The sequence below is a fragment of the Molothrus aeneus genome, chromosome 6 (genome assembly GCF_037042795.1).
Source record: "Molothrus aeneus isolate 106 chromosome 6, BPBGC_Maene_1.0, whole genome shotgun sequence".
Lineage (NCBI taxonomy): Eukaryota > Metazoa > Chordata > Aves > Passeriformes > Icteridae > Molothrus > Molothrus aeneus.
Genome location: NC_089651.1, coordinates 33,296,984 through 33,322,847, shown reverse-complemented (window position 1 = coordinate 33,322,847; position 25,864 = coordinate 33,296,984). Strand labels below are relative to the sequence as shown.

Sequence of the window (25,864 nt, the reverse complement as noted above, 5' to 3'; positions counted from 1 at the left end):
AAGGACACACATTGCAACAGTTCATGAGGGAGCCATGGAAAAGACCCAAGCAGGAGCAGGAGAAAAGTGTGAAGAGAAGGGGGCAGCAAAGACAGTGTTATGAGCTGACCAGCTTCATTCTCCACTTCCTTGCACTGCTCATTGGGGAGGATGTAGTAAAGTCAGGAATGATGAAGTGAAGTTAAGCCTGGGAAGAACAAGGTGAGAAGGTATATTTGCTTCCCACTATTCTACTTTTTTAAAAATGTATTTATTAAATTTGGCAATAAATTAAATTAATTTTCCCCAAATTCAATGTGGTTCCCCATTACAGTACTTGGTACATTGCTCTCTTCTTGACCTACGCATCTTTTCATCTTATTTTCTCTCCCTGCCTTCCTAAAGAGGGAGAGAGCAGCTTGGTGGGAACCTGGCAGCCAGCCAAAGTTAATCCATCACACCTGTTTGAAGGCAAAAGTATTCTTTAATGTCTTCCTCAGACACTTCTAACTCAGGAGATGTTTTGGAGTTGTTCAGGAATTTAGGGATCTTGAAAATCCTTACAGGTTTGAACTTCTAAGTTCCAATGCTTACAAGAACATTTAAGCTTTAAAAATTGCATCAGGATTTAGTCCTGCTTTAGGAATGGTACTCCCAAATTCAGTGCCCCCACTGAGACTCTCCAAAACCACACACTTCTCTCTTTCACTGTCCCCTCCCCTGGCTCTCCCCTCTCAATGTGGTGGCACGGAGTTGAGAATTGGAGGCGCAAAAGGTCAAGATCATGGGTTCAGATAAGAACAAGTTACTGGTAGAAGCAGTGAGACAAAAAATGAACAATAACAGCACAATATTAATAAAAAAAGAATACAATCGTGAGTGACTCACATTCAGAACCCTGCTGCAATGAACAATACAGATGGCTCCCCCTCTGCCATGTTTTTTCCAACTGGGAGGAACACTCCTTTCTCAGAGAGAGAGGGAGAGTTCCTGAGTCTCTTTCCCCCAACCCTGGCAATGAGTGAGGTCCTATCAAATAACATTAGGGTCTTTGGCCAGGCCGCCTCCCAGCTATTGCAAAAATCTAAACCTGGCCTAGCTGAAACTAGGAGATATGTATACCTGAACCATATCTATCTAAACATTTGGAAGCTCTACTAGCAGAGTCAATATGATTACAAAGTCTGTTTAGATTCAGTGTATATTCAGAAAAGCAAGAATACAAAGTAGAAAAAATTCATAACTTACTTAAAGAAGAAATTATAAAATACTTTTCTTGTGAAGTTCATACAATAAAACTCATTGAAGAAGTGTTTAAAAGTCCACTGTGCTATATATTTATTATTAAATACTTACTAATATTTAAATATTTGATATGTATTTTTTGTGCTTTTATTTTTAACTTTTATTATTTGGAGTATCACCAAGAGAAATTAAAACAACTCAGCCATACCATCTCTGCTTCAGCTTCTCCTAGTCACTTGAACTGTTTTTGTATCACTGACAACCAGATAAACATTTAGAATATATTATAATATATTCCTACTTAAACTGCTCTTTGGTTGATCCCAAACCAAGGGCATAATCAACCAGTATTTCAGTGGACATTTGCCAGATTAGCTGCCAATGCTTTAACCACTTTGTCTATTATCTTCTCTTCCCAAATGCCATGCAATGAAATGGAGCTAACAGTTCTTGGCTCTCTATTCCTTACACAGACAGATCCCAGTCTTACAGAGAAGTGAAACAAATGGACATGCACCATGAAAGCATTACTCATGTCTATATGCTTCATAATCTGGACCTGCACTAAGATGACTGAGAATCCATCACCAATACATGATTACTAGTCTGTTTACTTGCTTCAGAAAAGGAACAGCAGTCAAAATATTTTACTTGAAGCAATTAGGCCTAGCTACTTAACAGACTTCTAAGAAACAAGACACAAGTATTTCCCACAGCTCACTACACAGATTTTAGCAATTAATGTCAAAGGAATAAACTATTCAGTATAATTGAGATGGATTCATACAAAGTTTATATTTAAAATATCCTCTAGTAATTGAAGAAAAGTGTTTATTGTTATCATTCACACACACACATATACACAGTTAATGGAACCCACAGGCTACTGAAGTGGCACTTTATCAAATTTAGCTGTAATGAAAGATAAATATTACAGGCAATTCACACTTCATGAAAGGATAAAAGTGTCAGTGTATAGGTACCATTTTTACTGCAGGCCATAATCAGCAAGTAAACGAAAGTGCAAATGTCTAAAATGTTTATAGCCATCTATGAACGCCTCATCATGTCAGGTATTGATTTAGGTTTCCAGAGGACTTCGCCAGTGTTAAACAACACAAGTGTCTGTGAACTTAAAGAACATGTTTTACCTCTGCAGATGCCATGAGTTACCTCTTACTACCTCCAGTTGTCTCAAACTAAATTTTAAGATGCTCCCATTGCTTTAATATAAGGAAATAGAAGAATCTGCTCCTTACACAACTATTTTCTTCTTAAACAGAGGGCAGTCCAGAGTGAACGTTTCATATTCTCCTCCTTCTCCACAAACATGGAGTCCATATTTCTCAGAGAGCTATCAAAAAAGAGAAATTGAAACATGTAGGTGTTACACTAAAGTTTATTAAATGTATTTTGCTGAAAATGTCAAGACCAGTACATACTGATTGCTAGCTGGGGTTAAACCATGCACTTTCTAAAAGACTACGCACTACAAGGCTGAAAAAACCCAATCATCATACAGTCAGGTCTTGATTTCTTTGCATGCCTATTACAGTTATTAAAAATTACCAAAGTGTTACATTTTAAGCAGAACTGGCACTGTAATATTTAGATCAACAAATTGATTCCTAGTTCTCCTTTCTCAGTGGCCAGAAAAGCTTGTTCAGGCTCCCATACTTGTCTTTCTTTAGCATATCTATTTCACTTGGAGGAGAAACTTTTACTGTGAGTCAACACAAGAAGTAGCACTTCACATAGAAGTATACAATGAACACATTTTTTGAAAATAGATTCAGATTTGTGTTTTATGTTTAGGTAAATATTCTTTCAAAAAAACCCCTAACAAAACAAATGAGAATTTTCTAAGTCAAAAGCAAAAAGCTAAAGCAAGATCTAAAGAGAAACATATTCTCTCTTTTCTAAATTGTGCTTAATATACTTTCTAAATCAACATATATTTACAAATATTCCTGAAGCTCTGGATATCTCACTTAAAGACATAACTAGATAAACTGAAGCCTTCAAAATACAAGACATGACTATCTTAATTAATTCCTGCTTTACAAATGAGCAGCTGTGGAGCATGAACCTAAGTTCATTTTTGCTGGAGTAAGGAGTGCATAACTGCTCAGTAGCTCACTGTACTACTGTTTCAATGTACTGTATTGATAGATACTAACCAAACACCAGATCTGAGCATGGGGACACCCTCTCTGTCTGCAGCAGAAATTCATGTCCTCAGCAGCAGATTATATCACCTTATAATGTGTCATTGCAGTGATTCAAGCCAAGTCCTGTCCAGGTTTCTTAACATTAAACAAGCACTAACATTCTGCTTTAAGTGACTCATAAGAACTTGAACTGCAGTCCTTAACTCCACTGCAAACACCAATGTTACTTTTGGGAATATTTACTTAACCCCTTTATGCCTTTCCTTAGAGGAACAGAAGCCCATCTATGATGCTTCTGCAGTCAAAGTAGAAATGCAGTTCTCCAAAACATCAGAGGGCTAGAAAAAGTCTGTCTGGAGGCTAGAAGATAATTCCAAATCTGCTGTTTCTTTTGAGGCAAACATAAGACTGGGATATTTATGCATCTAGATTACATTTTTATATGGTTACTAGAATATTTGTGTAGCAAGTCTATTACATATATTCAAATGATACTGTATTTTTATTGTTGAAGCTGAATGTAGTTCATGTTGCTTTACAGTTCTCTTTCCAAACTTCTTACTTAAAAACTTCAAAGACTGTTTATAACTTCAGTTACTTAAACCAAAGGCTCGAATCATCTTCAGCCATTATTTTGCAGAAAAGGAAAATGCTCTGAGAAAACAATACCTTGATAATGCTCTATGTGAATATTTAGTTCTGTGGTGCTATAAAATCAAAATCTCTTTTGGAGCTTGTTTGAAACATTTTTTCAGTGTCTTGTTATGAGAGTTATTTTTAATTTTCCCTTTCACATTTTCTATCAAAGAAAAGGAGCAAAAGAGGACCTTTAATCAAGTGCTCATTAAAAAATTACACTGCTGACATAAAAGAGAACTCCATCTGTCAACAATGGCAACAAGGTGTCTATAGGACAAATACATCAAGAATAATTAATGTTGATGCAACAAGAATGGACAACTTACAAAACAGTTAGTCAAAATCTTTTATTCTTACTCTATTTGAAAAAAAACCAAAAAACCCTAAAGAAAATGATTAAAAAATTGAAAGAGAGAAAACCCGAAAAGATCTTTCTAACTGTAACCTTTACACAGTGAATACATGGAGTGACTGTTTACAAATCACTTTCAAAATTGGTAGCTCTGCTTGTAAACAGTGTCTAGAATAATTATTGGCAATTAACATAGAATACTCAGAAGATGTAAGACTATTTCTTATCTTTGTTGTGAGAAATTCTCATTTTCAATGTCACTGGCTTCAACATCATTCTTGACACCAACTATACAAGGTGCTAAAGGTTTTCAGTTCTCACAAATGTCAACAGGACCAAAAGATATTTAGCAGCTCATAGAACAGATCCTTAACGTTCATTTAACAAAGTCAGTAATATTTTTTAAATGTCATCAATGGCATGAGAATCTTGCCTGTTAATAATTTAGAATATTAACATTATTTGAAGACTGATTATTTGGGTTTGCAAATTGGATGCTACATTAATAATAACAATAATAGAACAGCATGGACTCTAAGTTTTATGATTGCTAAATCTGCCTTCTAGTACAGATGAGCCAGAAAACTGCAAATTTACAAGTCAAACATAACTAATTGCAAGTAATGCAAGTACACTTCAAACTCCAAAAGAAATCTATGATGAAACCATATTCCAGGCTACACAAAGCTTTTCTTAAGTACACAATGAGATATAGGATATACATATAAATGAGAAACATATATAAATGACCAGTGCAAACATTACCTGAAGAACAGTCTCTTCCTACCTTGGGGATGAAACACAAGGATTAAAGCTTCCTTCTTTAACTTTCATAATCAAAGATAAATATTTGAATTCAAGTACTTCCTTTTTCAAGTGAAGACTTTGTTCCCAGACAGAATTTGTAAGACTTAATAAACTCTTATATTTACAGAAATGCTCTTTGCATCAAGATGTTCTCATCAACTTTTGAGGCAAGCATATAAATAAACATTTTCCTATTGCCTATTAGCAGAGCCAGAATTACAGACAAATATAACCTTAATGTTCTGTTAACAAATTCAAAGGACACTGGGATCACAACCTGAGATATAAACTGACAGAAAATTCTTTAGTGTAAAAAGCTGAGACTCCTGTTACAGAGGAAACATTGGGACATGAAATTCAATAATTTAGCAATTATCTAGCAACCCCTCAAAAACTAATCAAAGACCTATCAATTAGAAAAAAGCAATAATTCAAAAACTTTCCTTTCTGCAGTGCTGATGTCCTGAGCCAGTAATATTCACCCCTGCTAAAACTATCCGGGGCAGATCATCATTGCACCCCTAAGTTCAACATTCTGAAAGTAATGTGAAAAAAATTGCAAAAAGCTTTTCCCACTCACTAGTCCTCCATTTTTCTGCTGCTACTGAAGAAAAACCACCTCACCTTTATGCCAGTATTTGTTACAATTTCTACTGTACACATAAAATAAATTAAATCAGAAGACTGAAAATTTAGGTAATAATATTTTTTCAAAGTCAAATAATTGAGCGGAAGAAATCAGGGCTCGGCTGTGGATTTATTTGTTGGGGATTTTTTCTAAGCAACACTCTTATAATGCCTCAACCAGAGACTTTTTGTTAAAAGGAGATTGACTACTTCATGCTTATTTCTTATATATCCAAAACAAAAATTCTACCAGGTGCATTATATTAATACAACTTAATTTTGGTCTCATTGACTGTTCCTTAATGTAAACATTTAGTTAAAAAAAAAAAAAAAAAAGAAAAAAAAAGAGGTGAGTGAGTTCTATTTCCAGATCTGTAGTACCAGAGAAGTTGAACTTCGTGAGTACATGCTAAAAGTAAAAGATACTCCCTACAAGTCCCAAATTACTCAACATATATGACATTTTGTGGCCCTTTATCAAAGACATTGGCATTTTTCTGGGCACTGAAATTATTCAGATGTTAAGTGATTTTCAACAGAACTGAAGAACACAGAGAACATTATTAGTTCCAAACATAACTGCAAAAATTCTCACAAACTTGCATATCACACTAGGAAAAATGCTGTAATGAAATAGCCTGCACCTAGCTGAATAAACAACTATGGTAAAGTAACATCAGATGTCAACACAGAACTCAAAAAACAATCCCAAAGAACAGGAAAAAACCATATTAACAAAAAATCCCAACAAGAAAAACAAATTTACTGTAAAATTTGAAATTAGTGGTTAGATAATAAAGTACAAATCAAAGATCACAGGTATATGAAGCCATGGCAGTTTTGGACCTGTGCAGTGTTAAACATTAAATCATTACAGTGTTTTATATGGTATGGTCAGAATATTAAGTTTTATCTCTCTTCCTTACTGGAAACTGTGAACTCCTTGTTTTCACATTCTGTCTGCCAGAACTTCAGATGCTGAAAACTTCACTACTTTGCAAAAGTGAAACTACTTCTGATACTGAAAACTTCACTAGTTTGCAAAACTTACTAGTTTTCATATCGTAAGTATTTTTCTTCAGTTTATAGTTAATGATTTGGTTTTATAAAGCCTTAAAGCCAACTAAGTATCTATTAAAAAGTATTTGTAATGGCTTTGACTTTCACAGCATACATATGCACAAGCAACAGCCAAATGAACAAATAATCAGTTGTGCAGTCTTCCCTACAATGGCCTGACAAGCAGTGTCAGAATGTCCTATTTGTACCTTTTAGGCAGTCATTGCTTTGTTTATTGTTGTATCAATAAAAGATAAAATCATCAAATGTGGGTTTTGAGAAGTGTTAAACCATGACAGTAAGAGTTTCAGTGAAACTGAGTAAGTAAGAATCACTTTAATTAAGATATCAAACATGATGATGAATACATGCAATTAAAAAAAAATACCAGCTACTTTTGGATTTAATAGCTTATTATTTTCTTTTAAACATAAATGATGGTGAAATCAAATGCAGAAGAATACTCCTTATTGCCACAATTAAAATTGCAATACTTGCTGCTACTGCTTTAAAGATATCAAGACTGATTCAACTGAGGTGAGCAGCTGCAACCCCACTGAGGCTGCAACCTGAATTTTGATTACGGAAGCTTTCTGTGAATGCAGAATGTTGAGATGATTTTAAGAAATAAGTGAAAAGAAGACTTCCAGAAAAAGATAATGAATGGGATTGTATACCAAGTGGTTTACATAGCAGAGGGCCAGGGAGGAGGAGGGCAAGATTTCTGGGCAGATTCTCCAGGTCTCAAGCAACAAATCTCAAGTTAAGAACAGACCATCTCTTCAGGTAAGGTTATTTAAATGTTATGGACCTCAATTATTCCTTTCCAGCTTTCCCAAGTAGCAATTACCTATTCTTCTCCTCTCCATGTAAATAACTAAAAAAATGGAGTTAAACCTAAGATATAATTGCTATGTGACTCCTCTGTCTTTCAGTAGCAAAAGAGATTTTTAAAATTCTGGTTACTTTTTCTTTCTCTTCTGCAAGTTTGCTGTACCCTCAAGTGTTCCAAAACAAACTAAGCCAAGCTGACCAGTAACTACCCAGATTAACAATGAAAAATATTTTTAGGACATCACTTTGTGGACATTTAGACAGACTACACTGAGAGCTACATCAAGACCCTTTTAAGAGACATGCAATCATTGTGGATATCTAACAGGCTCAAGGACAAGGAATTGTGGTAAACTTGCATTGTCACAGACAATACATGAAAACATAATTTCCGAACTGTTATTCTTAAAATTTACTTAGTTTGATGTTTGATGCTCCTACATCAAACTTGAAGAAACCTCAAGTACAAAATCTGGTATTTTTTCTTTTCCCTATTTGAATGATTTTTCTCCAAACAAATCTAATAGCTCTGCCAACAAGCATTATCCTGGTATGAGGATACACAGTCCTTTGCACAGAATCAAATACATCCTCAAGACCACACCTCTTATTCCATTTTTAAAGTCCCCACTGTATGCAGTCTGATTGTATAAATGGTATGAAACCTGCAAATAGGAATCTTCAGGGAAATTTTGTATCACCTATGATTTGGCACTACTGTTTCTTGCTGTGAAAGTCTCTAATGAACAATTATTTAGCTGTATCATACTGATATATCAGTTAGTGTTCCTGCAATATTGAGGTTTCATGCCTTTAGTTTGTTTTAAAGATGGTGACACCATTTCTGGACTATGTCACGAAATGTTTTTTGATATGAAAAGTGCTTAGCAAAGGCTTATATTCTGTGTACAAAGCAAAGCTTTGGGTTAACACCTAATTTATCAAAGTAAGTAATTTTTATTAAGTTAATTTTACTAAATTTCTTTTTAACTGCAAGTTTAACTATATGAATACCCTTTAAGTTATACTCACCTCCAGAAGAACAGGCTCCATTTCACCTAAAGATTTTCCTAGATGCTTATCAGGATCTAAACCTGTAAAAAACGAAAAAAAGAGTAAAAATATTTCTTATGAAGTACTCTTATGACATCAAGAAATGTTTATTTTTTTCTTTTTAAAATATATTATGTCTCCCTTAAAAACACTACATTATCTAAAATAATTACTATCCTAAAGAAAATACACTGAGACCGAATTTTCCTTAATCTTTGGGCAAATATTTTCCAGGTTTATGGAAAAACAAAGCTAGTTACCATTTCACTACATGTCAAATGTAGTGAAAAAGCTATTGGATCCCTTTCTTAGAAATTTCACGAGCCAGTGAAGTAAACACACAGGTCCATAGTAATAAAAATACTACAAGGATACTACCTCTTTAAGTCAGAAGTTACCTTTGCAGATATCTATGGAATTAAAATACAATTTAATTTTTTTATGCTTCCTGCAACTGGAAAGGACACAGGCTCATAATGAAAAGTTCTTTTGCCAAATCCCATTCTTTGTGTGTTTTATGCAAATATAAAATGTAAGATTAAAAAGGATGAAGATATAAAGAAAACTCAGACCTACAGAACATACTGAATGTTGTACCTTTAGATCCATCACAAAGTACTTTGTATGATGTCTACATTTTGATTTATTTTTCTTTGTAAAAAAGTAAGCCCTATTAACACTTGATAGCTGCTCTAACTTGCTTTTCTGTATTCCTGTTTCAACTTCTTGACTTTTTAATTTTGCACAGCTCATGGCATTTAATGATCACTTCTCAGGATAAACCAAGCAACTGGCAAAAATAAACAGTGGGATAAAATAATCCAGGAGCAACTGTTTCAAAAGCTGACATCTTCAACCAAGTAAATATGCTAGTTGGATTTGACATAAAGTGGTCAAAAGGTCTTACCATATGAAGCAACTGAGAAAAAACAAAATTATAACTCCTGAAATGGAAGGAACGCTGTGAAATTTTCAGTAATCCCATTTTTTACTACTCTTAGTTATTCTGGTTTGGGATCCTTTTTGCACTTAAACAATACTTGTCTATTTTTTCCTACTCTACTGCTTCATACAGTAATAGGTATCATTACAGAGCTGCCACCAAAATTACTCCATTCAGAAGCAATTTCTAAAATATGCACCTTGCAAAGCACTTTAGATTGTTGATGATGAAAGCTGTTATATAAATGTACAGTACACTATTATATAAAGTCATTGCTGAGTTAAAGTAGCTAATATGTCTCTTAATTTTTACATTCGTGATCTTGCTATATTTAAATTCCTGTGAAACTAAAACAACTTAGAGTGAATGAGATTTCAAAACACTAGGAAAGTTTTTAAATATTTCATTAAAGCACATTAAAAATTCCCTTACAGTGTAGGGGAATGCTTTTAAAACTGCTTAATAAATAAAGTTTTAGAAGACTTGGGTTTTTTTCTGCCATCTATTCCTTTTTTGTATTGGTTTATTGCTTTTTTTTTTTAACAGACTAAAAATGTATGTGCTAGATACGTGATGATAATTTATTCTTGTGGAAATAGTTTTGAAAGATATTAATTCAATTTCAATAGTTCAAATGGTTCTGGTGATCTCTTCCAACTTCCATCAGGTTAGCATTTTGTCCTTGATTATAATGGGACAGGTATTAGGCCAAACAAGCAATTTCTCTTGGCATAAATGAAGGAGTACTGCATTACAGTATCATTTCACACATTTATATTAAAATTCTTCTTTTAATATAATTACTTTGCTAAGATAAGCAATCTCTCCCTCCTTGATAAAAAACAGATTGATTTCCTCTAAATTTAAACTAAGGGACACATTACAAACATATGAGAAGGGAAGAAGTTGTCAGAACCAGACACACTGACATATTACTTCTTTCACAAGGTTCTCTTTGGTAATATGGACGTAACTTTAGTCCAGTAATGAATGCAAAGCAATACTTTAAAAGAAACTATGATACAAACAGTTTTTGAAATACAAATAAATTGCCTATGTATAACTATGGGTAAACTCTTTAGTGATATCCCACACCTACATGAAACTCCGTGAAGTGCAATGTACCCTTCCGGTATCTCAGCAGAATTCTATTTTTGGATGGCTTGCATTTATTTTGAAACATAGTACTTCTTTTAGCTTCCAGTAGGTTTATATTGTGAGTGAATAGAGACTGTCTGGTAAAGGCATCAGGAAGCAATGTAATTTTCAATTTGCAGGACCAGTAATCCACATCTCCAATCCCTACTGCTATGCATGCATAGATGAAGCTGTATGTCTGTTGCTACAATTAGTATAATAAAGTATTTGGAACTATACTTACAAAATAGCTTTTTAAAAATCTATACTTCTGTTTGGTACACTTTTCTTTATTGATTCGAATTTTTAAAATGGCTTAGACTAATGAGAAGAACAATGTATTGTAAATTGTTAATACCACATCCTCCAAATTTGTCCTCAATGGAACTAGAGATGAAGGAAGCCAAATGGATGGATAAACCAACAAGGTCCACGGCCTGGATGACTCTATGTAGAATTAAAAAATTAATTAGGAAGGGAACTATAATTTGCAGGACTGACATCTATTTTATTTAACTTACAGGTATCAATGGGGGGCAATTAGAATTCAATTAAAATATTCACTTTTATTACTTTCCTGACTGACCTTGAAGTTAATGCCTGTTTTATTTAATTGCATCATCTATGAATAAATGTTAACCCTAGAATGTTATGGCCCATTATTTTCAATGCATTTTTAACTCCCCAACTGAACTACGTCCATCAACTTATTATGTGCTGCCAAGAGAGCAAGTGGGGCTTTATTTCTTTGAGATAGCCTAGTATATGAAAACAGAAACATCTAAAAAAATTTGATAATGCTGTTTTTGATAGTGTTCAGTAAAAATAATTATGCTTTCAATTCCAGTTTTGTAGTCTAGTTTGACTGTAAAATCAGTAAGTAATAGCACAAATGGTATAATCACATCAAAGTAATTGCTACTCCATCTGTAATTTCTGATAAATCCACTGACAGGAACAGAGCTCCTTCCTGCAGGTATCAACAATGGCTGCAGAATGCTCTTATGCACAGCCACAAGACAAGTGTAGAGAACTGCAGCAATGTCAAGATATTGGGACAGAAATTCATGGCTTTGTTTTGTGGTAAAAAAAAGAACATTACTAAAAGACATTTCACAACTGTTGCAAGAAGAGCCATATTTTAAATGGTTCACTTTGTACATACATTAGTCTAGCATGAGGCCCTCACCTGAGGGGCAGATACCTGATATTACTTCCATTTATCAAGACCATTAGAAATTCAAGTTACATTTTCATGGCATTACATTCAGCTAAAAAAATCCACATTCTAAAGCCTTATCTGACTAACAAGAACATGTCTTATATATGTTCAGAATTTTAAAATCATCTGGATTCTTAAAAAAGTGTTTTAAAATAAAAAAGTCTATTTTCACTTCTTAGTAAAATTTCAAATAAATAAAAATAAATCATAATTACTGGTTTCAAAAAATGTTGGTACATAAAGGCCTTCTGAAAGCTACATTGAACCAAACTTTAACCCATAATATATGAACACGTTGTAAAAGAATCACTACCACACACACACCAATAAAGTATGAGTTAACCATTATCTGTTGATAATATAAGGGGGAAACAACTCCAGCCTTTCCTCACTAATCAACCCTACAATTAAAAAACTTAAACTTGTTACTCAGTGAATTCTTCCATAAAATAAGGTAAAAACAATTCTCCAAAATTGATATTGTCACATTCTTCTTGAAATATCAGATTCATTGGATTAGGATAGGCTTTTGGATAAAAAAACCCCACCTATTTTAAAGTTACAGGAACATGAACTTCCCTTTTTTCCCCTGACTTCTCAAGAAGTAATATTGAGAAGAGTAGTAACTGCTGTCACTATGAATGTAAGGGACTAAGACTTAACTTCTGATGATGTTGGGCTGTATAATCTGCAAGAAAGTTTCTGGAGAGATACTAATCAGCTGATCACCAAGAGTAAAATTATTTAGAATTTTGAATAAGAAAAGAGGCAATGAAGGACTTTGGTTTTCTGGAACCAAAACTAGTTTCTTCTCAATCTCTTTATCCTAAAGAAAACAGGGTTAACAATAAGATGATAGGACATGTAAGGTAAAGAAATACATATAGAAAGCAAAAGAGTATAAAGCAACCCTTGTCTTAGAACTGGAACAGAGAAAATAGGACTATTTCTGAAGGTAAATTCTATTTAAATTCTATTTCAACTGTGTATTTTTTTTTCCCTAAGTTAACAATACAAAATCAGCGATTTTAAAAAGGAGGGTCAGGCACTATTCTTTACACAGTACAAAATACAGGAGAATGTTTCTAGTAACACAGGAAAAGCCTGTACACAACAGCATTAGCTGGTAACATAGGCTTACAAGGTAGGAGTGCAGGAATGTGTTATAACCTTCACCAACTAGAAATGCACATGCCACACAGATACTCTTGAACTATAAATCTAGACCTTAAGTTGCCTTGAGGTAAATTATTCCTGCTGTCATATTTAGCTTTCATTTCTATGAAAAGCAGGGAAGTGAACTTTTTGTCTGGTAGCATAATTTGACAAGTTCATTCTTAACTTCCTCAAAACTTTCACACATGAAAGGCTGTGTTAACAATGGTGAACTGGATGGATTCCTTGGATTTCCTTTAAAAAATAAATTGCAAAAACTGCTTAACTTTTGTATAAAAGTAATGAAAACTGCAGTAAATAATTGGTATTACTGCATCTCTAAAAGATTTGAGATGAATATACTTATAATTTATTTTATGAAATAGGAAAATTCATGTGACTGGATTATACATCTACTTCTCTTTTTCCCTTGCTCTTTTTCTTCTTTTTTTTTTTTTCTTTCTTCTTTTTTTCTGGTATGTGATAATTTATCCAGTGTGGGAATTGCAGGGGGATGAAACCTGTAGACATACTGTAGATATAGTAACTCTTTTCAAACTAAGTGACACTAAGTGATAAAGCTAAAAGATATTAATCCCAAAATGGTTATAGCATATGTTTCCAGTGCAGGTAAATTGGTATCTCAGTTTCTCTTCCTTCTTGAACATTCTTCAACTATGTTCTAAACTGGGTTAGTCTGATGTCTAAATAAAATTTAGAATTCTGAGAGGTAAAAGGATCTAAAACTTTTTATTGAAGTAATATTACCTATAATCTCTTGTGGTTTCTTTTAAACATCAAAGATATTTGTGTTCTAGTTAAATCTAGGATTCAAAGCAATTTAGCTCTGTCATTTCAAGAACAGAATCTTCAAAAAATCTTTGAAGAAATTTTATACTGTTCCATCAGATAACAAGGCAATATTTCCAATCAGATTATTTTACAAAATCACAGCATCACAGAATGGGCCAGGTTGGAAGTGACCACAGTGGGTCATCTGCTCCAACCTCTGTGCTCACACAGGGTTCATCCTTGAGCATGTGGCACAGGTTTATTTCCAGACAGCTCTAGAATATCTCCAGTGAGAGAGACTCCACAGTCTCTCTGGACGATCTGTTTCAGTGCTTGGTCACTCACACAGTAAAGAAGTTCTTCCTCATGTTCAGGTGGAACTTTCTGTGACTCAGTTTAGGCACGTTGTCTCCTGTCCTATTGCTCAGTACCACCGAGAAGTGCCTGGATCCATTCTCTTTCTTCCCCCATTCCAGACACATATACTGAGATGAGTTAGTCATCTCAGTCATCTCTTGAGGCTGAACAGGCCCAGCTCCCTCTGCCTTTCATCATAAGAGAGATATTCCACACCTTAATCATTTTTGTCACCCTCCAATGGACCTGCTCCAGGAGCTCCACATCTCTCTTGTCATGAGGAGCAAAGAACTGGACACAGCACTCCAGGTCAGGCCTCACCAGGGCTGAGCAGAAGGACAGCATACCAGGACACCATTGGCCTTCTTGCCCACAAGGACACACTGCTGGCTCATGGACAGTTTGTTGTCCACCAGGACCCCCAGGTCCTTCTCCACAGAGCTGCTTTCCAGCAGGTCAGCCCTCAGCCTGTGCTGGTGCATGGAATTATTCCTCTCCAGGTACAGGACTCTGCATTTGCCCTTGAAGAATTTCAGAATGTTCTTCCCCAAAATGTTGGTAGTTTGAAAAAGATTGTGGAAGAATTGTATAGTTGCTGAAAAATAGCATTAAACTACTTTTAATCAAATGCAGCAAATGGTTCATCTCATTTAAAGTAGTGACTGAGTCAAATTCTTCTCAGGACTTTTACTGGGCATAAAAAACTTAAATACAAAGTCATTACAGTTTCAGTTATACAGGCACATATGTACACCTTTCCTGATACATTTTTTTTGCGTAGAATATCTTAAGAGCATTGTTTGCTTATTAATCTATTTAATTCAAATTGTTCAACTTGGTCTAGCATCACATGAATACAAATGTGTCTTAATAAAAAGATATGTGCTATTTTGTCCCTATTATAGAATTCTGGTATTTCATGCATTTAACAGTTCTAATTCTAGTAAGCTTTGTAGAAAATAATTGAAATTTCATTCTGTGGAAGAGAAAGAGGTGTGGTGCAAGTGGAAAAATTTGTGTCGTTTTCATTAAATCCATCCCCATGCAGACAAGTTATAAACTTTTTAAAAAGTCACAATCCCCAAATGGATCAACAGAGGTTCCTGACAGCAAAGATCAATAGATCTGCTGCAAAAGGGTAAAAGGCCAGAGCAGAAGTAAAGGATCAGACTAGGACAAGAAGTCCTGCAAAACTTCAACTCATAGTGACCTGAAAAGCAAACATCTATGGGTCTAACTACACAGATATGTCTTTAAATGTTTTAGTTTGTGTCCTGTTTCAGCATGTAAGTCTATAAAGTAAATGAGCATCTAGAACTTAAATTGTATTAAACAATAAAGAGCAGCAAGTATATATTCTAGTATTAAAATATACCACTTGTACCTCTTGATTATCATATCATTAAGATAATTTCTGCTTTTGACATCTTTTACTAAGCTCTCTTTCTTCCACTATTTTTCAGCTTGAAGTTCTGACTATTCTTCTGTCTTTTTCACTATAGCCCATACTTCCTTTCCTGTTTCACCTTAAATGCCTAATAATGTGCTCTTAGCCTGCTGCTTCCATTTAAATTTTCCTTTAGATTATGTGATCTCCACAAACTGCAAGGTGATCTTTCCATTCTTAAGCCATCTCTCCCCTATTTTGTCTGTGACATCTCCTTAACAGCACTCAATAATATCAGCTTTCAACTACTTTTTTGTTTTCAGGCACTGTCCCTTACTCTTCCAACTCCTGTTATCTTTTAGGACAACAACATCCCTCCCATTTTCCAGTGTATAGGCTCAGAGTTAGCAAAGAGGAACTCTTATTTCTAATTTTTTTCTAAACAGACTTCTGCAAAATCCATTTCTTCCTTTTCCGTAACACAATTTATTTTCAAACATTTCTTTATACTTAATATATGCACTAAAATCTCTTTCTGAAAGCTCATCTTACACTGGTAACAAAGTATTTGTCATTTATACACAAGCATCAAGGCAAGTACCATTCTAAATGCAAAGATTATTTTCTCATCTTATTTTCCTAAGCATTCAACTATGAATCAAACTTTTTCTTTACTTTAAGTCCAGTACAAGTTCTCTTTTCTCTTCCTCATTTCTTTTGCATCACATCTTAAATCCCAAGCTAACTTTTATTTACTTTTAGTCTTGCATACAATTTCCATTTATCTGTGCTGATCTTTTCCTGTGTGAAACTTTTCTGCCAGGAAAATAAATGGCTTGAGATAAAATGGCTCTCTGTTTTTATAAGTGTTTCCAAGTCTTTTCATGCAATGTCTAGTGAACAAACAGGTGTGGTATCTTTTTTATCTTTTTATCATAAATAACAGGAATTATGGAAATAAATGGGATGGTGGACGAATATATTAGGGAACAAGCCTAGAGAAAAAGTGTCGAATGCACTTAAACTCTAAAGGGCCAACTAAGTTTCAGAAGATTTGTTTGAAAAGTCAGTCACAACACCACATGCTAGCTAGGAAACAAGATTTCAAAGGGGAAAAAAACATCTTTCCCAAAGTACATCATAGGTAATTTATCAAATTTATAATCTGAAAAACATTAAAACTAAAATTACTTAAAAGTGATCATATGTGCAAGCAAGATAATACTTCAACACTGCACAAGGATAATTTTTCTAATAAAAGTTTAAGGCTAGTTTTAGAATACATTATCACTATGAGAATAGACAAGCATTAAAATTTGACAGGATTTGAAAAATATTATCAGTCATTATATCTTTTAGTTCAAATTATGATAAACAGAATAAGTTAAGTGTTTAAAAGTAGATGTGGCACTTTGCGATATTATTTAGTGGTTATAGTGCTATTGATGTGGGGACTTGACCTCAGAGTTCTTTTCCAACCTTAATGGTTCTATGATTCTAAGTGTTTTTAATATTAATAAATCAGAATGTTCTCAAGAGCAAATGTTGTGAAGACAGTCATAGATTCTACTACAGCTCTGCTGTCTGGTAGCCGCACAAGGAAGAAAGTAATGGAATGATCACCTATAAATAAGCTAAATTAGCTAAGAATAATGTAAATGTTTAATTTACTTAGCAATAAGCAAGTAAACAATCCTTATTGTACAATATATAAGAAAGCAACTGGGATCTCATATTGATTTAATAACAAAATGTTATTCAATTCCTTCTGTTATGTTTGTGAATGGTCTGAGAACTTTTAAAAAATATTTGAAGAAAGCAAGTATCTTCCCTTGTAATGACAAAGTTTTTCAATTTCCTCAAAATTACTTTAAAATTGCTTAGTACTAAAAACACATTTTCAAAGAACACTGTTCCTCTCCATTACACAGATGATGTGCTCAGACAAAACTCACAACCAACAATTTTACTTCAGGATATGATCTGCCATTGCAGCCAACTTGCAGAAAGGTTAGTAATAACCTTCCTATTGAAAGAGAGAGCTCTGCCCTCCATGCAGCCATGGTTTCTACAGAGCAAGTTCCCTGCACCCACAAAAAAAGCAGATCCTGCTGATCACTTACATGCAGCCACAAAAACACTGGAGCCTTTACAGGGGCAGAAGCAAGCACAGACTTGTGGTTTGGAAGAGTCAGCTAGAAGTGGGATGGAAAGATTGACCTTTTGGAAGCAACTATTAGATCAGTTTATCTGTATGCTAAATTACACCCTTCAGAGCTTAACCAGGAACTATGTGGTGCTAGGTCTTTTTTAATGTAGCTCTTTACATGTAAATTTTACTTCAGTGAAAACTAATGGAAGTATGGCTATCAATTTCAGTCAGTCAGGATTTCACTTCTATACAATAGAAGTATACAAATAAACATTAACATAGACACTTAGGTGGCTGGGTTTGATTAATAGATTCATTATACAAAGAAGAAATATTCTTTCTTTTTCAATTAAGAAGTCATATGCAAAAACATACACATCCCTCAACTATCAGGTTAGTGGATTCCATGAATAGCAGGAGTATACCAATTTTCTAGACCATGGGAAGGAAGCATCAATATCTTCTATCACACCAAAGGAGTTTCATGTTAAATATACTTACTACAGACAGTGTGTTTTAGTGAAGGACCTTGGGATTTCCTGACAGGAGATGGCACTAGCTCCCTAAGGACTCATGACTCCATTGGGAAATAGCCTGCATAAGTAACTAAGGCCCATACCACTTTAAAATTTAGGCTTCCACAGACCCTGTGATTTCAACTCTACCCATGGCTGGGAATGTAGAATGTCTACAGGCACTCACAGCAGCTGGACCTACAAGGTAAAGAACATAGTCATGAAATAAAAGAGCTCCCCTTCATATGCAGACTAATCAGCCCTGGTTTAAAGTTTCAGCTTTTATTATTGTTTAATATCTGAATTTCCACTGAAGACGGATATATTTCAAAGACAAAAGTATGATGTATTATACAGGCATCTTTAGCAGCAAGAAAATGGCACTGAAGATAAATATTCAGAAGTAGCTTTAATACATATATATAGTGCTCAGGTTTGCTGCTAGATCATGGAATGTTTTTCTCTCATCATTAAAGCTTTTGAAATACACTCTAAAGGAAAGAAAGCTGATCTACTTATAGATCAACAGAAGGCATGTGAAAAAGGTTGCTAACAATAATTTTTTTGCATATAAGTGAGAGCAATTGGCATCCCATCTGGAAAACTACACTACTCTGAGATAGAAAACTCCTGCCACTGGCAAGGTTTATGGTATTAATTTGTAATGGTGGATTTAGGGAAATGTACTAAACTAATGCTCATTTACTTGCATAATTATGTGTTTTCTACATAAAATGACAGGCTTTTACCTTGTCAATACTGGCACTGAGTTAATGGAAAACAGGACAAGGTGTGTGTACAAGTGTGCCAGTGCCGATGAATGTCAAGCTCAGGTTACAGATTTGCTTCTTGCATTAACAACTGTACAATGTATCACCTAATGCATTACCCTTCAGACTCCTAAATCTGTTATTTTAAATATTTTCATTGCAGTTTAGCTTTGATTATTAATCTAAAAGGCAAAAAGTTAAACCGTATCTTATCTTTGCCACTTGATATGTTAAACAGCCTTCATACCTTAAATCCACTTTAATAAGGCATGCAATTATTAAAGCATTACAGAATGGCCCCAGAGCACAAAAGCTCCATTAAATTTGCTTACATCTAATTACGTCTGCCTGAGGCAGGTGAGAAATTGACTCTGATAAGATCTTTCTTTTACCTGTAGCCAAAAAAATAAAAAGGAAAAATAACTCGGAGTGATTTTCTATCTAATTGCTATCTACAAGTATTTATGGTATTCGCTCTTCCAATGAATAGCCCACAAAGCACTCTTTGTGCACTAACCAGTGCATTTTAAGTTTTTTTAAGACTGTAGAATACAAAAGACAAGCTTATCTTGCTGCAGGCATGGCATGTCATCAATGATGTCTATTTGGGAAATAGTTTTATCTATTATTTAAATAATATATTTTCTTTAAAAAAATAATTCTGATGTGAAAAAACATGTTACATATGCTTTGTGGACTTCATTTTTTTCTACATAAGCAACAAACACATTCTATTTTATGAAAATATAACATAAATATATAAATATCCTTTATATGGCCTGAAAACAGTTATTTTAGAAACCTTTTTTTCCCCCCAATTTAAAACCAAATGTTTTGTAGTAGAAAACATGGTATTCAATTGCTTTATATTTGTAACTGACCTCCCAAAATTCAGGAAAATGTGAATAAATGACATTGCTTGTTACCTGTAAATGAATGAGGGCATGTGATACTTTTCTAATCATTCTAATCCTCCTCTCAGCCCTAGCAGATCCTACAGAACAATAGAGTGATACTACCATAGTGACAATGTAAAATTAAGTTAGAAACTATACCAGATAAAGAGGAAGAAATAAATAAAATTTTTAAAAAGAATTAATTTTTAAAAATAATTTAATCTATCCAGTCTAAAGGGATTATAATTCAAATCTTGGTTAACAATGAAGAAGAAATTACTTTATTATAAAGCATTCTTTGAGAGAAAGAGAGATTAGGTATTTGATGGGAAACTTGCCCAGGTAAACCAGACACTGGACTTCTAATAAAAGATTATGCAACACTAATTCTAAATATACATTTTTAACCACTGATGATGCCACTTCTGTGATACAAAACGCTGTTTGCTACAGTGAAACACAAGTTTATAGTCAACTCCAAAAGAAAAGGTCCTTTGGTCAAATGTTATGCTTAAAATTTATTTGCTACTTCAAAATAGAAAACTGCATAGGGGCCTGAAATGAATATATTGTATTATTAACATGTTTCTCATGTGCTCATTTAGGCTTTTACAGCACATCATTCCATAAGCATTCTTAAAAAACTTCATTTGACCTTACCTTTACATTTAAGCAATAAACAGATAGGTTACCTTTCCTATTGATTTGCTTCAAGTTTTATAACTTCATTTTATATACACCTGATAATAAAAAGACGTTGATTTTCTGGTATTCTAAGCAACTACATTTTAAATATTAAAAAAAAAAATAGAGGCAATGATGAATTATTTCTGTTAGCTCTTATGATTTACCAACTCCAAGTCTGCTGTTGCAGAAAATATTTTGCCCTCATAATTATATCTTGTTTGATATTAACTTGATGTATTTCTATTAAAACTTTCACGGTTGCTTTATAATATTGTCTAGTCACAAGCCTATATCATCTATAAATGACAACACTGTGAACTATTGAATTATACATGCATCTTTACTGCAAATTAAAACAAAACCAGAACAAAAAAAATATGAGAGGAATTTAATGACTATGTTAGGAAGAACTGCTTTCCAGCTTTTCCATGTCCCCTTTAAGAATGAATTGCACCCTGTTAAATTAACTATTCAGACATCACTACTGGTACTGAGCCATTTTTTATAATTTTCTTGATATTAACATTTCATATCTTAAAACATGCAACAAAGGTTCTGTTTTCCTCTTTCAAGTTGTGGATTTGTCCATGGGAAATTTCAGTAGACAATACTGCTCAGAATCTCAATACATACCAAAAGCTGCCACTTTTATGATTATGGCTTGAACGTTAGATGATATCATTTCCTTAAGCAGTATTTCCTGGTTCCAATGCCAGAGGTAAGCTAAAGGCTGAAGATTAAGCCTTCTGCACCTTGAAAACAAACAAAAAAATTGGATAAAGCCAAGTATAATACTTTTACACAGCATTATTACTGTAAAATTAATGAAAATTTCTTTCTTTTCCTATCCTGAAATAATTTTTCTTCTATAATTTCAACTACAAACTTTACTACTCAGATATTTCCTTATAAACATTAAGTCTAATATATATTAAAAAAGAACTAAATAAAATTATTTTGAAAATGATTCATCTACATAAGATGCAACTCACTGAGCTAAACAGATCTGCACAGGAATGTAAGTAAAGCCATTGCAAAATGTGTTCCTAAACCTTTTGGGATACAAAGCAATTAGCAACTTAGGAAGTCATCACTTTTGTGAACACAGCTAAGGACAAAGTTACTGCTCTGTGATAAACGTGGCACATGTCACTAGTACAATATGCTGAATTTGTTGCTGTGATTTGGTTCAACACCCAAAGAAAAGAATCATTCAGGAAAATGTATACAGCTTGTGATACAAATTAACAACTTTTTACTGTAAAGTTAATAATTTATTTTGATACATATCATATATAGACAGCATTTGATACACAGCTTTGACTGTTTATCAAATTACAGAATCACTAATTTGCATTATTGATAGGTAATGTTTCTGTAAATTGTCAAGAACCATCAGCTGGTGATTAAATGTGTAAGGTCTCTGAAAAACTTAAACATTTAACTATGGGACTAGTTCAGACTCCTTAAGATTTACATTTATTTGTCAATTATCATGTTTTTCCTAATACATGGTCTTTCTCACATATATGGGCATTCCTCCTTATGTCAGATAGACCCACTAGTATGATTAGGAAGACTACATAGTTAAACGTATGCTTAATGTTGACATGTAAATGCATAGTTAGCACTCATATAATCTGACTGGTTTTCTTATTACTTTGATATGCTTTAACAGAGCACTAAGTTTTCTAATAGAACTATTTCGCAGTTCTGAATGTAAAGTAGTTACTTACATGCCTAAATTCAGCTAAAAATTAGCTGAATTAATTGGGATGGCTCATATGAAACAACCTTATTGCAAGGGCTAAATCTACAGATCAATGTGAAGTATTTTACTTCACAAGCTCAGAAATAATCATGCCTGTTTGAAATACTGTGATTTCCTGTCAATCTCTTAGCTGCAGTAAAGATGTATAACAACCAGCAAAAGCAATCTTTTTTTTATCCTACTAACATGTGAGGCAATTATTAAAATGTGTAAGTATAAAGGAAAAGAAAGGAGTTATTTCTGACCGCAATTTATCTATGTAAACTTTAAAGAAAACAAATGTGCTCTGTAACTTGCTGATGTGAGCTGAGTTGGCATAGCATTAATTTCACCATTCTTAGAGCTCATAAAGGATTCCAGATACTTGCTTTCATCATCAACAAATCATTAATGAAATAATGAAACTATAATTAATTTTTAACGCAAGGTGGTTTTGCTTTTCATCAGATATATACAGTGAAAATCTTTTTTCAGATCAAATACTGACCTACATAACAAACACAACTACCATTCCATAATGCTCTTTTTAAATTAAGACTCCTAAAAAAATCATGATTTATACAGACCTTTGCACACAATAGGAATGACAAATGGAAGCTCTTGATTAATAATAACAAATTTCAGATTTAAGGAATTAAGGGAAGATGTGCTTAGAGAGATTCTTTTCTATCTAATTCCTTATACAAGTCCCAGGATGTTCCTCTATAGCAAAACAGTGGTGAAAAACAGAGGGACTCGATCACAACACTGTAGTCATTGGAACTGAGTGAGCTTCCCATTGAAATCAAAGAACGGAACCTACTCAACTATTTTCATACCAAATCTCTGAGTATTTTCAAGACATGAAGAGAGATCTGAATAGCAGTCAAAAACCCTGGTATAGTTTCTACTAGATTTTTACTAATGAACACATTGGGAGAAAAAAGGAAGAAAAATAAAAGAAGAAAAGATATACCGATATTAATGAATAGAATGCATTTGGTATCATAGAACATGAGAAATCAGGCGACTGTCTCTGCTTTAAATTTGAGTTAGAAAACAGACAAGTATTGTCCAGAATGTGTATTCTGATAAGAATTAGTATTTTCTTACACATCTTCCACTCGAACTCTCTGGTAGTCAGAAAGAATGGCTCCCACAGATACACCCTCTACTCCTTCTTTGTCCTGAAAAAAGACATGGAAAAATCAATGACACAGTACATAATGCTTTAAGCTGCAGAGATTCAATATCTCTATTTTCAGAATCAACCAAGAATAATTATTTTTCCTGTGTCCAGTACACAGAACAGAATAGGCTGAAATGCAGTTCTGCCACAGAAGGGAGCAGCTCAGCTGACCGACTACATGGTTATTACTCTAATGCAGTCTACTTGACTCAAGTACCACGCTAGAGAAGGAATAACCAAGGTAACTGAAAAGTATGAGACATAACAGATTATCCTGAGGTTTTCCAGACATCCCGAAAATTCCTTCAAGCCTTTGCCTATAAGTGACAGGTTAGCTAGTCCACCTACAAATAATTATCAGCAACATACATCATACAATTAACTGAATTGCTAGCATTTTCCATGTACATAGCACAAGAGATTGTGAGATTACTCTTTTTATCTTAACACCAGAAAAAGAAAACTCACGGGAAACTTACTCAACATCATCTTTTAAAAATTCTGCTATAAAAAAAGCTTTTCCAAGACACATTTCCTCTGTTTCATTTAAATTACCTAAGCCAACAAATTGCACTTAATTTTTTCTTGTAAACCCACTGAGAATGTAACATTTCTAAATGCACATAGTTCTAGTATTTTGTGAGATCTTGCATTTTAAAATTGCTTGAGTCCCAGTCAACATGCTGAACTTTCTTTGTCTAAATTTTGTTCCATCTAGACTTCGGTAAAACTTGTTTTCCTCTTTTAATCAAGGTCGATCATAACTTCACCCCATGATTTACTTTCTGGACTTGTTCCAAATCCTGTGAAGAAGTTTGCAGCAAGATTTCACAATAAATTTTTCAGTTATATACCTGTTGATGTATCCTGCCCCTGCCTTTCTCTTTTGGCCTATTCTATGATCTCAGAAGTCCTGCTAAGCCTTGGCCAAGCAAGCTGAACAGTGAAGTGCCCTTGACTGTATCAGCTGGATGGTGAAGCATTGCTGACTGCACCAGGAGTTTTTGCCTGGTAAAAACAATTCTGACCATCTAAAAAATACATCACTATTTAAATTATGTACTTCCCCATGTCATTAATGGATAGATCCATTAATATGAAGCTTAATGCCAAATCAAACAGTTTTCAAGTTGCTGCTTCTCACATATCCAGAAATAATATTATTTCTGCTTCCCTTTGAGCTTTCAGTGCAATGTTTCAAAGCTCTTTTTAGAATAAAGGTAAATCAGTGATACTTCAAGTTACTCAACTCACTCATCTACAATAACATTGCTTAAAAAGTAAACACAGTTGTACAAGCACAGTTTTCTTTAAATAAATTTGATTAACTGATTCATGAAGCCTTCTTGAATCTTCAAATATTTCAAAAGTGTAAGTTGCAGTCTTTAACATTCTTTTTAAAATGGTTAGAAAGTTGTGTAACAGTCTTGGAAAACATGACTGATGTTAACAAGATAAATACTCTTTGTTTTTATTTTTATGTAAAAATAATAACCACAGCAATTCCTTCAGAATGTCTGTCCTCTGTCACAATGTGCAGACATCAACCAATATGTCCAAAAATATTACCTATATTTTTGTTTATGTTATTAATTCATCACAGTTCTAAGTTACCAGAGGCAAAGTATGCCATCCGCTAAGTTCAGTAAGTAATGTTTTTGAAGTGTCTGATACAAACAAACAGAAGGGCATACAACTGCTGTCTCACAAGTAGATTAATCTCTGTGGCCACATAAATCCATAGATCATATGCAGTTTTCCACTTTCCTTCATAACAGAATTGTTGAATGGTTGAGTCAAAGGCCCATACAACCTGGCCTTGAACATTTCCAGTGATAGGGCATCCACAACTTTTCTGAGCAACCTGTTTAATAACACATGCATTTCTCTTACCTCATAATGAGATGATGTTCATTACCATCATAATATTTATTATAATGCATGGCAGATCTGTAGTTACCACAATATTTTCATTGCATATATTTGCACTATGTACACTCTTCTTTCTCTAACAATGGGAAATGAATAGGTGGATGAGAGATGTTACAGAGTAATTATATCACAAACTTCAAAAAAAAGATGGTACCCTCAAATATGGAGTGAAATCTTATTTCCCAAATAGACAGATTTACAGAATCTCCTGTTC

General features: G+C 33.8%; 1 protein-coding gene across 1 annotated transcript in view; it reads right to left on the bottom strand.

The window, feature by feature from the left end:
* Window positions 1–25,864, bottom strand: part of DPH6 (diphthamine biosynthesis 6) — a 184,241-nt gene that overhangs the window by 120,709 nt on the left and 37,668 nt on the right. The window contains exons 4-7 of the mRNA XM_066552064.1: window positions 23,643–23,716; window positions 21,413–21,531; window positions 8,746–8,807; window positions 2,484–2,578 (exon numbers count right to left, since the gene is read on the bottom strand). Coding sequence (XP_066408161.1) covers window positions 2,484–2,578; window positions 8,746–8,807; window positions 21,413–21,531; window positions 23,643–23,716 — 350 coding nt within the window. The remainder of the gene's footprint in view (window positions 1–2,483; window positions 2,579–8,745; window positions 8,808–21,412; window positions 21,532–23,642; window positions 23,717–25,864) is intronic.